The sequence below is a fragment of the Dermacentor variabilis genome, chromosome 9 (assembly GCF_050947875.1).
Source record: "Dermacentor variabilis isolate Ectoservices chromosome 9, ASM5094787v1, whole genome shotgun sequence".
Taxonomy (NCBI): Eukaryota; Metazoa; Arthropoda; class Arachnida; order Ixodida; family Ixodidae; genus Dermacentor; species Dermacentor variabilis.
Window position 1 is genome coordinate 62,832,457 of NC_134576.1, and position 14,897 is coordinate 62,847,353.

The 14,897-nt window shown below is 47.1% G+C and overlaps 1 protein-coding gene across 2 annotated transcripts in view; it reads left to right on the plus strand.

The window, feature by feature from the left end:
• Positions 1 to 10,922: 10,922 nt before the first annotated feature.
• LOC142592742 (ATP-binding cassette sub-family C member 4-like) overlaps positions 10,923 to 14,897 on the plus strand; it is a 98,446-nt gene continuing 94,471 nt past the window's right edge. The window contains exon 1 of one of the 2 annotated variants that reach the window (XR_012830793.1): positions 10,923 to 11,250. Coding sequence is in view for 1 of the 2 variants with exons in the window: in XM_075704359.1 (XP_075560474.1) it covers positions 11,230 to 11,250 (21 nt within the window). In the remaining variant the exon portion in view is untranslated. The remainder of the gene's footprint in view (positions 11,251 to 14,897) is intronic. The other variant, XM_075704359.1, reaches the window with a different exon arrangement.

Sequence of the window (14,897 nt, forward strand, 5' to 3'; positions counted from 1 at the left end):
GGATTGCCCCTCAAAAGATTGCGCCGCAGAATTTAGACGCTGTAAAGTGCTGAAGAAGCACAATGACCAGCTGGTCCGGGAGATAATTGAGGCGGTCGAGATTACCAGACTTCGTGACCAATGCGTTAGCACGCCGTCCTTGTTACTGACAAAAAAAGAACTTGAGCTTTTGCACGTGCAACCGCTATCTTGAGTGTATAAAAGAAAAGAAGAAAAAAAAAAGTGCTTGTTTCACATGATGTGAGATCACGTGACTGCGACACGTGAGGGCAATGTTTATAAGAAGCCGTGTTTCTTTCAGAATAAACGTTGTTGAAAGTCAGCGCTTGTGGTGTCTTCTTCTCTCGTCCCTTGTCTATATTTTGCGCTGTTACTAGCAGGATGGAAAACCAACAAGCCCAAGCTGCTATTCTAGCCGTGCTGAGTCAGGTGGAAAGCTATCCATTGTTATGATGCATGCTCCTAAGGTCGCTCGACTCGGCGTGTGCGCCAGTCGATCTACGGGGTTTTGTTTGGTTCAGTGGAACCCAGAGCTGGAACCGGTGGTGGCGCACCCTTGGTTGGTCGCGCTGCTCCGCGGACGGCTTTGGTGCTCTCCATGGTTGTATGCCTTGGCCTGTTTTGCGCCGAGGCAGTCCGAGGGTCAGTCAGGCTTGAGTCCTGTAAGACCGACATGGCTGTTTGTGTGTTGAGTGCGGTAACTCTGTGTTGCTGCACCACAACAGCACCCTTGTCCGGGAAGGACTGTTGGCGCGAACCAAGTCCCCCCACCCAGTCAGCCCTGGTTTGAGGGGGAGAACCGGGGTCAATGTATCGGATGATGCTGGGTTGATGAGTACATGAACGCTCATGGACGCATCTTCCCATCTTCCTCTTCCCATCTGACAACGGTTCGTGCACGTAGGTACCGACCATGGAGGAAATGTTTGCCGACGCATCAGCGGTGGCGGTGGCGCGGGCGTTCGCCGCGCGTCGTGTTTTTGGGCGCGAAAAACGCGCCACGCGGTTCCAGCTTTACTACACTTCTTTGACACGACTGGCACGAATACGTCGCGTCCCACAGCACGAGCTAGAGGACTAGTGTCCGCTCTAGCTTCCATTCGGCTGCTGGAATTATTGACTTACTTTCTTGCGTCAAGACCGGGAGCGTGTCTGTTTGTCCCATTCTCGCCTCGTGGCAGTTAACGCTTTCGGACACTGTGTTAAACTGCACCCCCGCCTTCGGGGTCGGCTCTCATTGCTCAGTCCTTTCCTCGTAGCTGAACGCTGCGCAGATACTTCGAGGCATGGTACTGCCCTCGGGTTCGTCCCAGGTTGTGTCGTTTCTTTCTGGGGTAAAAAAAAAATCGCCGACGATTACGATGCTCCCAAATGCGAAATCTACGCGTGTTTTTATTGCGCGATCTATTTATTGGCTGGTTCGGACAATCTGTCTCGAGCGGCCCATTGCAAACGGAGCAAAGTGTGGCGTGACTGCCTCGCTAATCGAGAGATCGCAAGAGGTAACGCCTGTGTGAATCACGGGCGCGATTCACAGCAGCCGCAGCAGACAGACCTGCACAGACGACGACGCACTACTCTGGCGCCATCTCGTGGCTGTTGTCGCCGCCGAGCCCGTCTTGCGGCACTACGCTCTTCTTTTCACGCTTTCGACACACCCTCCTCCTCCGTTTTCCACCGCATGGTTCCGCTACACCCTCCTCGTCCGCTTTCCTCCTCGAGCTCTATTCGGTTTCGCCGTCTTTCATGCTCCGCTGCGCTCCGCGTTCGCTCTTTCATCCTTCGCTGTGCTCGTTCACTCGGTTACGCCTACGCCGACGGTCAATGCAGGAATGGTTGCCTAAGAACTGCGCTCCAAAAATATGGACAAAAAAAGGAGACGAAGGTCTCCCTTTTTTATTTCTTGAGCTGCTCCACCGATCGCACATGTGGCGGTATATAAGTTACCGTTCTCTCTCGGTTGCAATTATTTACATCTTCGCAATGCTTCGTTATTCTTGATGTCTTAGAAACTAGCCCAATCTTCAGTCGTGGTGCATTTCACACAGCTTAGCGCGACGAAAGTCGTCGGTGACGGCAAGTGTGAACACGCCGGTCCGTTCGCGTTCGCCGTCGATGCACAGCAAATATAGTCATGTAATGTACGCAACTAGAGGTGGGAAGCGCGAGGGAAGAAACTATACCCTAAAAGGAAGACCGATGCACGGATAAGACGGCAAAATGGCGACTATACAAATCTGAGTGTTCGCCTTCGTAGGCCAAGCTCCGGAGCCGTTACAGCTGCGGAGGCGAAGACAGGCAATTCCCATGGGACACGATGGTCGTGCGTAGGAATATATCAATATATAACTACTATAAGTACTAGACCATGGCAAAGCAGCGGCGGAAGTCTACAGTGCTCAGCGATTGAAACGCCATATTTGGAACGCGTGGCTGCCACCATCTTTATTTTTTCTGTGCTACAGGCGAGCTCTAGGTGATTGCCGTGGGACCAAATGAATGAATGTTTGAATGAATGAATATTTATTTCGACCGAACAATGCAAAAAATCTCTGTCGAAGAGGCTGACAAAAAGGCACGAATGTCTAAGTATCAGTTCCCTTCCCCAACCAGTTCCCGGTGCGAAAAACACTCAAGTACCCAGGGTAAGCATGGTACACACAGTGAATACATATACGAAAAAATGGAAAGCGCATGAAATACGTAACGGAAACATTGAATGCGATTTGTATACGAAAGAATGAACAGTCATACCTGAAGCGACAACAAATACATGTACACTTTTTCTTAATATGTTTAGGGACGGTGATTCATTTATCATGGCGAGTTAGCCAGGGTGATGATTCAGAAAATCAACAACTACGAATTCCTGCTTTTGCATGCCGTAATTTGTCCGGATCTTGCCTTTGTTGTAAGCTATGTGCCTTGTTTTGTATGTATGTTCATTCGGAAGGTATGCTCTGAAAAAGGCGCTTTCATTAAGTCTTACCCCCTCTAAATATTTCAATGGCTGTTTTTTTCTTAATAAGGGTTTCTATTGTTAAAATAGAATTCTTCTTGATAAGCGGAGCGGAGTGGCTTCTACAGGGCGCATTCTCAATTGCACGAGTCATGCGTTTCTGCGAGGTTAGTAAACTGTGGATGTTGGTTTCCGCCGTGGTACAACAGACAGATAAATAATATTGGAGGCACGAATGCACTGGGCTATAGTATAAACGGTTTCTTTTTTTTAATTTGGAAGGTAATAGACGCTTTCATTTATTATTAACACCGATGAATCTTGCAGTGCCGGTTTTAATGCTGCCGACATGACTGGACCAGTTTAAATTTTCTTCAAACGTAACACCAAGAGACCTGTGGGACGTAGAACGTATAATGACTTCACCACGGAATTGTAATAGTAAGTTATCATCCATACCGTTGTTACGAGGCCGAAAAGTAATGTATTTTGTCTTTTTAGTGTTTACTTCCAACTTATTTGCTCGCCAGTCTGAAAGATTACTGAGCCAAATATTTGTTTCCTGCTCGAGAGTAATCAAGTTTCCACCACAAATAAAAAAAGATATTAGTGTCATCAGTATACATGATTATGTCAGGTCTTAGAAGAACGTTTGTGATGTCATTAGTGTATAACAAAAAAAGATGTGGCCCTATTGGATGGACCACTGCGGAACACCGCATTTGATTTCACCCATTGCTGATGTGCAATGGCAAATATTTGTATGCTGCAGTTGTTTTGTTAAATAATTTTTGATTTGGCTAAGACAGTTCCCCTAATGCCGTACTCAATTAACTTTTGTAACAAGATATCGTGCTTAATGGAACCGAATGCCTTTTTAAAGTCAAGAAATATTCCTATTGTGTACAGCTTGTCCTCAAAGTTACTTAGTATTTATTTTTTCTATGGTGCGTAGCAGCGTCATTTCAGTACACTGGTGTTTTCTGAAACCGTATCGCTTTTCTGTCACAATATTATTTTGGGTACTGAACTTTACAGTTCTTCCGTTAAGTACCTACTCTACTATTTTTGAAAAGATTGGGAGAACTGAAATCGGTCAATAGGCGTTCACGTCATTCCTGTCTCCACCTTTAAAAACTACCGATAGCTGTGCAATCTTTAATACATCGGGGAATGCGCCAGTACAAAAATAATAAATTGTATATGTGTGACATCGCTTTAGAGATATGCAGCGCCACAGCTTTTATTGGCTCTGCCTTTGTGCCATCCACACCGCATGCTGTGGAATTTTTTAACTTCAGAAATAAACCACTTATTTCAGCCTCAACTGTTGGTGCAAGGGATAACGACCTGCTCATACTACATGGAATATGAGACCTATAAGTTGGGTTATCAGCGTCAAACGCATCACACGCACCACATTGTAAGAAATGCTGATTAAGCTTATCCGCCACTGCAGTCCCTGGGAAAGATACGCCTTTATCCGTAACTTCGAAAACAGAACTTTGTTCACTAGCTGTTCGGAAGCAGATCATTCAATGTTTCCCAAACTTTTTTTTTCTATCAATAAGAATATGAGTGAACTAATTCTCATAATACCTCTCCCTTACCAGCTTTATATCATGGCCTGATGTATTCCTGACCTTATCGCATTTTGTTAAGTACTCTGGTTGCCTTGTCTTTATAAACGTAGCAAAAAGTCTGTCTCATTCCTTTATTCGTTTTAGAAGCGCGGTGTCAACCCATGGATGGTTCCCTTTACTTCTTGCTTCTTTTAGCTTCTCTTAGAGGGAAGGCTTTCTAATAAAGGTATTCGATTATGCGGAGAAAGCTTTGTCACTTTTGTCACATTGAACTTATGTCACTTTTGCGCTGTCAGCATACTTTCGTCTCACGAGTAAAGAATGCAGCCGCAATGCGTCACAAAGGTTCTCGCTCTCACTGTGTACCGCAATGCATCGACTCGGTGTCCCTAGTGTCCCTGTATATAACACTAGGTGTCCCCAGCGCATACAGTCGGCGCGAAAAGGGCCGGCAACCACGTGCTTCGAGTATCCCGTCTCAATTGATGAGCACTGTACGTACTGCTGCCTACAGGCCGCGCGTATCCAGTCTTTCCCCCTGCCATCTGGTCATGCCGCGATGAAAAACGATTGAAGTGAATGATTTAACCAGCTTCAGACATGCTTCAGTAAGTGTTCGTGGACCCAAAAACGCATGTTTGATGAGATTTGCTTCCACGCCGTATTTCGGCAGTGCAAAACAGAAAAAAAAAAACACGGGGCATATTAAATCAACGTAGCTGGCGGCAGCGCCTGCTGAGTCCGGCTCGGCCGTCACATGCCATTACATTCGTGGCGCCGCCGCATGAATGTACCACCGGTCCAAACTAATCCCGCGCATGGAGGAAGGAAACTGAGGAGAGGCCCTATCCCGTCCGCGCGCTTGGAGAAAAGTGTGGAGGAAATGACGTAGTAGGTTCTCCACATTTTTCCTGCTTTTTTTATTCTTTGCCGTAGCAGCCACGCCTTTCGGGCCACAATGGCGGCTTTGTTTTGGTTCTGTGCGCTCACACGTGTTGCTCCGTAGGTTTCGTACCGTGGCAAAGGCGCCGTGCGGGCAGGTTTGCGTTGGTCTCCGTGTTTTGTTGCGCTGCGTTATCTGGACCGTGCTCTACCGTATGTTGCTGTGGCCAGGTGGGACAGGAGGAACTAAAATTCGTGGAATGAACGCGCATGCAACGCTGTACGCAATGTACCGCGCCACGGCAATGGCAACGGACGAAGGAATATCCGCGGGGAATTTTGCCCTCTTTGGCGGAATCATGCTAACGTGCTAACGATTGTGTAGTATTGCTGCGGAGCTCGCGCGTCCGAGCAGCACGGTTGCGAACAGCGCGGCGTGGTTTCGCGAGAAATGTAAACAAGAGAGGAGAGCTGGCCCGATAGGCGGAGCAACGCCACGAGCAACGCCAACTTCCGGCTTCACTTTAGCTTCACAAAGAGTGACGTCAGGGCCTCTCCTGAGTTTCCTTCCTCCGTGAATCCCGCGCCTGGAATTACGCTCCTTGGTTGTGAGCTCTGCATGGAAAGGAAAAGCGACGAATCGCTGTAAGATCCTCCCGTTAGGCGGACCCATGGACGAAGGACAAGGCTAAGTAAATTCGGACTAGTAAATTATGATTTCTAAACTTTATTTTCATTAGTTTCATGCGATAAGAGGTTGGTTATTAGAAGATAATGTTTACGGTCAAAGTTCTTTTTTTTTTCGCGCCGTTACTCCAGTGCCATGCGTCAGCATGACGTCACGGATTTCAAAGCATTTTTTTCAATTGGGACCATTGCGGCCTAGTAAAAGTTGTTTAAGATATTAAGTTCAATGTTGGACTCTATTAAAATACAACGTAGTCTGTTTTTACCCATAAAATATTTCGTAGTCCCGAGCAGAAGCCGTAAATATCTGTGACGTCACAGCGAGCGGTTGCGGCAGCGTCAAACCGGCGTCGCCACTTGTCATTCTTTATTGTGTATTTCCCCGTTTACCAAGCCTCCGCTTATACTGCAAGACTGGATTTCTTGGTGTTGTAGAAGAGGGATTCGCGCTAATACAGCAAAAATGTCTGTTTGTTCTTTTTAGCGTTCGTTTAAGCTCCCAAAGTATACGCATGTGTGCCATGGTGCTTTGTTTTAGTTTCACTGCCCAAATTAGCTTCTTGTCATTTTACTGATGGTACTGTTTTCTCGTAGGCAGGTTTTTGATTCGCTCGCTCAGCGCGAGCGTAGTATACGCAGTGTTTGCACAAGTGAAGCTAGAAAAGTGTTTTCTTCTGGAATGACCAAGCATTTCTGTTGAACTAAGTTGAAGTCGACGAGGACATTGACGTTGTTTTGTACTTTAAAGATTCTTGCGACTGTTAGAGAAGGTAAGGAAGTTACCGGCCGTGCGGAATACGATGCACGGATAAAATAGGAAACTTACCAAGTGTCTGTAATGTAATAAAGCGGTGGTTTGTTAACAGAGGCAAGTTTACCGCTCTTTTCAATGCGTGACCCCAAAGAATACTATTTTCTTATTTTACCCGGTCCCTCGTGATGGACCACGTAAACAAATTCTCGATGTCAGCGGTAAAGCTGCACTTTACTCCCCCCCACCCCGCCCCATTCGTGTCCTTAAAAATAAACCAAAACCAGCAATAAAAAAGTCGAATAGAGAAAATAACAGTAATGGAACTTATTTGAGTTCTTCACTAGATTGAAGTTATTTACTTGCAATCCTTTCAACTGGCTAGAAGGGGACTTGCTAAACTCTGTTAACAAAGTATCAGCCTAACCAACAACAGGCCACAGGGTGATGCTTACCCTCTGCGTCTTGCTTTAAAAGTATGTCCTAAGAGAACAGTTTTTTTTTACTGTTCTTTACACGCATGACCGAACCCGGCACATGTTCTAACTTCAATTTGCGCACTCATTGAAAGATTGAATTATGTTCCTGGTGCTGGCCGGGCGCAAATGCAAAGCCGCCATCATGGTTAACTTGTGGCAAACGAAGATCATAGCGGTTGACACATCCACCAATCTGTAAAAGCCATGGTTAAGGTTGCCTGCCGGGTTCTTGTAGGTATTCTTGAGCAGGCAATCAACATATTCAAGAAGACGCCTCTCTTCAGTTTACTCGCTAGCTTTCCTAGCGACCTGACATTCCAAAGCCTACTGATGCAGTGTAATACCTTTACCGAGTAAGTGCGCTGTTTTCGTTAAGACAGAAGCTATTCGGCCTGGTACATCGAAGTCTTCCAGGATGACCAAGTCTCCTCCCCTTCGCCTCTTTGTCCGTGTTACGCGCCGGCTCTTTGAGCACATTGTTGAGTGTTTCTTGCCGCCAAAGTTTAATCGTCTACGCTGTTAGCCAGCCTATCACCCACAGCTTTCTGACAGCGAGCCACTCTGGATCTCGTACGCGGAAATTAGCACTTTCACCCAGTGCTAGGAGAGTCGACATTGTTGCCACAGTACTGATTTGATGATTTTCCCAATGCGAGGAACATGTCATCCAGGAACCCCCGAAAAGATCACTTACTCCTTCAGGCACCAGACCTCTATGAGACGTTTTAACCCTGCTTGTCACGAATAATGAACACGATGAAGAGTTTCAGGTGATCCGTCTGGTATGCGTGTGACGTGTTGGGTATTGTGCTTACGATATACGATCTTCGTTTGCCTCTGTTTGCTTTACTTGAAAGCTCATAAAGTGGTACATATTATCGTAACCTTACAGTAATTCTGCTTACTTCTTCTTTTTATTGTTTCCCTTCATTTTTACCATTCTGCTTTACACCTTCGTTATACTGTATAGTTGTACGAATATATAATACATCCAACTGTCTGCATATGGTCCGTTTCCGTCGCGTCGAGGGAGCATTTACCTCGTCAAGCTTCTAAATGTAGCAGCGCGCTTAGTGAATTTTTCCCTCCCTACACGGGCAGAAAAATAAAGGTAATTGAATTGACTTTAATACCGAATTGAAGGGATGAGGGAGGATGCGTGGACGCTCCCCTGACACATGTCTGGTGTGCTTATAATTTTGGCGGAGGTTAAAAAAAAAAAGCTATGTAGGTACTGACACGACATTTTATTTGTACACTTTCCTGCGTCAAGTGACGGTGCAAACCCTCTGAACCATAAAACAAAATATTGGCAATCATCAGAGCTCCCTGAATAACACATTATACTACTTGTTTCTGCGAACCAGCTTCGGTTTCGGCACCCAGGGAATGGGCGCAGCACTCCTGTCTCTTATTTTCGTGAGCCACACCATGATATCTGGCCTTATTGCATCATGACATCACGATAATGTCAATGGCGCCAGATCCGGCATTGCAAGACCAACTTGTATCAAAGTAAAATATCCCGTGTTTCCATAGCGTCATACCACCCTTTCCCTTTACGCCAGAGAGGCGCGGGTAGAGGTTCTACGACATCGAAAACTTGGAGGACGCTTAAGCTTCGCCTTTAATAGCGGAACGCGACAGCGTTATCGGGCACTGTTCACATCGGCTTCTCATTCGCCTGGAATGGGCTTGAGTCACATAACTGCGTAACGAGCGCGCGCTCAGGCGCTGTATGCCCCTAGCGCTGACGTCATCACTCCTCGTCACGGCCTCGCGAACAGTGGACGCATTCCTTTTCTGTCTCAACGTCACGTGCACAGACGTTCCTTCCCTCACGGCACGGTTGAGGTGTCCACCGAGAAGCGAGACAGTCACATCGCTTTTCCTTCCAAAATCGTTTTATGCGATGCAAACGCATCCGATTGTTCAAGTACTATCACAATCGACATTAATTTCGCATATTTACCTCCTTCATAATTAGGATATTCATAATTAGTCACGTATGCATCAGTACATGTCCCTGACAAACTTCATTAAGTTAAAGACAACAACCCACTCACTAGGTCTCCCCAGTATCCACACCTATAGCCTCCGTGCCCACTAAGACGGACCTCGAACGGTAGCTGGAAGAGGGGTTTGTGTATGAGTTCCCGCGTAACAGAATTACGCGTTCTCTCATTAAAAATTACAGTCTGACGCTATCACGTCTACAGGTCGTGCGTAAGTCGTACTTCACGAATTTTCTGACGTACTCTACTTTGAGAAATTCAATTAGTTTCAGTAACACCTCTGCGCCACGCAGAGATCGCACGTGATTCGGGATGATTTTTCTCCAACGGACAACGCCGACGACACCGGGTTTTTCTGCGACGCGGGGCCTTTAACGCTGTCACGCTAAAATACGCTTCAGTACTCCCGTAACGACCACTCGGATTGAATTCTCAAGTGCCACCCAAAACGGAATAAGTCAACGAAAAGATTGAGTTCTTGTATCTTCGAGTGGTTCACCAAGTCTTGTGGCAACGCGAAGAACTGAAGCCATTCCGGGAAATATACTGGTACGAGGCGGGGACGTCATTAGAGGACTGGGTCTGACTACGGACTAAAGTGACGAAACATCAAGCTCTTGATATCTCAATTTACATGCGAACCTTACATATATTGAGCCTGTCCTAATGCGATCTTCCTTACCCTTAAAATTTTCTCAAAAAGGCCTGGACACATAATTTAAATGTGCTGCTCCATCCGTCTTGTCGTTTTGGATTATTCGTTGCGTTTACTTGCTCGAGCCAGATTAGAGCCAAAGCCAACTGCAGTGTAAGAGGACTCGGCCCGAGGCGCCCACCTGAGTTTTTCGGGAACGATCGCCTTAAAAAGAAAAAAAAAAGAAAGAAAAAGAAGCCGTAACGTACAGGTGTTGCTGCGCAAGAATACGCGACCTTAACGTCCGGGCCTAGTTATACCTGTTGAAGCGGAGCTTGTCCAAATCATTCAGAAAAAAAAAAAAAAAACGTCAGCTCTGATTTTTCGTGGCCTCCGCGTACGTACGCTGCCTTCAGCCTCGCATCGTAGCCTTCCGAAGCCCTCAAATGAGTTTCAGGGCAGCCGGGCGTAGAAGACGCGAACACGAGCGATGGCAATGACATCGTTTCTCGGCATTCGAACAAAAGCTGACGCGTTTTGCTCTTGCGGACACGGAGAGAGCGAGCGAACGGTGACCGCACCTTCGATCGCTCGACGATGTGTTTCGAAATCATCGTGTGCCTAGGGCGCGGTCTAACTAACGTCTGCAAATGTACAAACGAAAGAGAAAGAGAGAGAGAGGAAAAAGGACATTACCTCGCAACATGAGACGTGCCACACTCACAGCCGAAAACGTTTATTCAACTCTTGCCGTCTCACAGTGCACACGCACAGCCGGCTGGGATTCGCAAATTGACGCTGCGCTGTACGCAACGACCACATGTACGCAACGCGGAATTAAAAGTGACGGAAGAAATAAAAAAAAACGACATAAAAAAAAGAAAACTATGAGGGGGCCTGGCAGGACCCGTCAAGCCTCGACATCTGCGCCTGTGACGGAGTTGGCGCGTTCGCGCAGCCGCATTCGCAAACGAATCTCGGTGCTGTGCGTCGCAGGAAGGTCCCCCTGGGTGAAGGAAACGAGTAGCGTGCGTTTTAGTGCAAGAACACTACGCAGAAGACACGAAATGCATCCGCTAGACCAAAGCGCGTGTGCCAAGCGACGACTACGGAATGGCTCCAAGCATGTGACGCATTGCAGTGTCGACGAGGCTGACCGCGTCTGCCTGCGCACGTAGAGGAGACACGGCAACGTTCCTCCCGAGCTTTCGTCGACGCGGAGGCTGCGACCGGAGAACAATGGACGTTCCAGGGGAAACTGTGAGTCAGCGGAATTTGACCACGTCTGTTGTGCGGAGATAATGAAGGTGGCGGCCAGTTCTTTGGGAAATGAAAAGTTGCCTCACGCGTGATTGCGTGCCATTTCGACTGCCCCGAAATCAGAAAACATGGCTCAACGCGAAAAGAAAGGGATCCTGTAATGAAATCTAGGAGAACTAGAGCGCCCATACTTCTAAAGCTCTAAAATTATACGTGACCAGGTAGCTGCTGCATACGAGACGAATTTGGCAACTTGAAGCGCCAGCTTTAATAATACTAAGTCTCTTCGGGACACATTTATTTCTTTCTTTGTAGTATTTTCCTGTAAGCAATAACATTCCTTAAACCTTAGTTCGCCTTTTTTATAAATGACGTCCCATGACGATTCTTTAGAAATTATGTAATCTATGTAAGCTTGTGGACAGCTGCAGCGACTTGGCGATCAATTTGGTCAGCATTTCATCTTCATAATTTTTTTTTCTGTTGGCGCTGCAGCGTCCCTCAGGCCGTTACAATGCTACCGTGTGAATGTGATGACATAGAACAAGAAAAAAATAAAGTCTTCAAATCTATGCTTTAGCCTCAAGGACACCGACTATTTCCTCCTCAAATATCACTTAAGCATAGACTTTCATGGTTAACGTAACAAGCCTCTCTGGACTTGACTAACTGTGTGATCTGGGCTCTGGTTCGTAAAAGTGCAATCATTTTAATGGGTAAGACATTTTCAGCACCTCGTATGCGTTGTTTATGAATTATTATTATGTTTTTTGCTGTTTCTTCCGTGCTTAGTATGCATAGTTACTCTATTCATATAGCAGATTTTGTAGCCATGTTCAAATAAATTCACGGTTATTTACTTCATTTGTTTATAAATAAAGCTGACCTCTCTTCTCTGAGTAAAGTTCACCTCCTTCCCCTATTTTTTGCTTTATACTTGTGCATTCTTGCACGTACAAGGCCACAAGAGCCTTTTTGCACTTGTTGAAGGCGACCGGACTGTTCGAACGATGGTGATCACAGCGTACATTCCTCTGCAAATGCGTTCACAATAACTGACTCTTTTTCATTTTTCTTCTCTTTCCTCAATATTTATTTCCCTTTTTCCCTCTCCCAAGCGTAGGGTAGCCGACTGGGCACGCCCTTGGTTAACCTCCCTGCCTTTCCCTTTTCGTTTCCTTCTGTATACTTGTAATTGCCATGCTAAGATGTTAACGGGTCGGTTAGCCAATGAAAGAAAGTGGTAGTTGGACGTCGCCGCGACGAGACCTTCACCCTGCGGTGAACATGGCTGGTTTAATGACGATTCTTATGAATTCCGAAACCTCCCGAGAGCTAAATCAGTGGAAAGCCTGAAACATGCTCCAAAGGCAGACATTGCCTTTCGTTTTTTCGCGGCGAAGCTGTATGTGGTCTAGGGCATTTCCGTCGCGCGCGAAGAACCCGTGAACTAGCTCGTTGGCGCCTCTCGGGGCAACCGCGCGAACACGTTCTTGCCACTCCTCACGCGTCCGTCGTCGTCGTCTCCCTTGCACAGCTGGCTCTGTTGCCACTCATTGCTTAAGGGGTTGTCAGCCGTTCATTGGCAACACGAAACTATCGTCATCATCATCATAACAACTATCATCATCAGCAATTGCTCAGCATCGTCGTCTTCTTCCACAGCTGGCTCCGTTGCCGCACATCATTCCGGCGTAGGATTTCATTTCTCTTCTATCGTCCTAATGGGTGTGCCGCGTTAGGTGACGGACGCATTTATTGACAGATCATGCGAGAATGTGTGCGCTTACCTGTCGTCACGCTGACCACCGATCGGGACAATAAATATGTTCGTACCTTTGTTCAAAATTCTACGTCACCGCTGTGTCGTGTGCTAAACAGGCTTCGCTGGTCATCTGCCTTCACAGAGTGGAATGGCTCATCCTTTTCATTTTACGACTGGACATTTTGTGTAGCTGTCGCGTGACCACCGACAAAAACGTGAGTGAATGCACTTTTCGTGGCGCGCCATTCCATTCATTTCGTAGTCAACAAAATAGCGGGTCGGAGGGCACGGGCACTGTTCGCGCGCGAGCAGGTTTATTTCCTCTACGTACGACGTCGCGCTACCAGCTGTCCCGGATTCGAATTTCGTTCAAAAGTCCCAAGTCTATCCGTACTCTACCTTGTCCGGATATCAATCATGATCCGTATCGATACGTTATGAGACTTTGAGCACACATTTTGCGACTTGGAGAGCCACTCAGAAATGAACTTGGAGCTTACGTGGTATTGGTCACTTGGGCTGCAATGTGCACTCGGACCTTACAGTCGAAATTTCGCTAGTGCTCCAAACACAACGAAGGTGCTCTGCTTAGAGCAAACAAACTGACCTTGTCCAGATGCTTTAGTTATGTACCATGACTGCCATGCTTTTTTATTGCGTTAGCAATTAACTATATGGACACTCCGAGCGCAGTTCTGCTGTCGGTGTCGCGTCGACGTCCCCGTGAGGTGTCGTGTAAAGTCCAAGGGAGGTAAAATTGTCGCCGCGCGCCATATGCTGCATTCGCGAATGAAAGCGTGCGAAGGTGAGCCGGCGATCGCGGTTCAATCTCGCGCACGAAAGGGAGGAAAGTGGGGAAGAAGCGCGCCATCTTCCGTCATGCGCAAGGCTCTGGGGGGGAGGGGGTCGGTTAGAGGAAGGGGGGGGGGGAACGTTCTACTCCAGGTGGCCCGGGCGGCCGCATGCGCGCGCCCAGGCCGCTGTATCTTGAAAGCCCTCTGCGACGGGCACAAAGTCCGCCATGCACTGCGGTTCTTGCGGCTTTGTTCGCGTTGATGCGAGAGGCAGCGCGAAAGTCATTTCGCTCGCTGCTGCTGCCAGGCTTTCTCACTCCAGCGTTCTGACAGCGAGTTTCCGCGGCCATCGAGTGAGATGTGTTCATGTTTGGTTGTGTGCGCGTGACGTGATGCTTGTTAATTTAGTTAGTACGCAAACTAGTATCCTGACTTCGTATCCACTAATTTGCTATCGCAATCGATGTTCGGCCTTTCGGGGGACACTGCAGCGTTTTTTTTTTTGCTTCAGCATATGTCGCTGCAGCCGATGTTTCATCAGCGCAACAGCTGTTTTTCCAGGCAGCGTTTATTTAATTTGCTCTGCCACTCTTCCAATAGAGGAGGTGAATAATAGGGCGCGTAGAGTATGTGTTACTGAAGCAAGAGTTATCAAAAAGGGTAGCAGAGCATGTTTAGCTCTCTGCTAAACGAGCACTCTGCCTTCTATCGTTCGTGCTTATGTGAGTGTGACATACGTACGGATATGTCGCTTATAGTGCGTTCCTTATCATCTCGGGTACCATCGTGGGGATGTAGCCAGGGAAATGTTTGCAATATATTTTAAAAATGTGTCTGTCTCCAACCTTGTCATAGCCGTTCGTTCATTCACAGGGAGGCAGGCGCACATCGAACGAAATGCTAAACATTCAAGCCTTCTCAAACTTCTCAAACAGCAGCCTAGCCTAAAGAGTGTCTAGTTTTGTGAGAAGTCTCTGGTCGAGCAGCGTAGTTCTCTACATTGATAAACCTGCGGCGTTGCGACGTAATAGGGTGACCGAAGTCTACAGCAGTGTTAATACGAAAGTCATTATCCGTATAAACTGAGG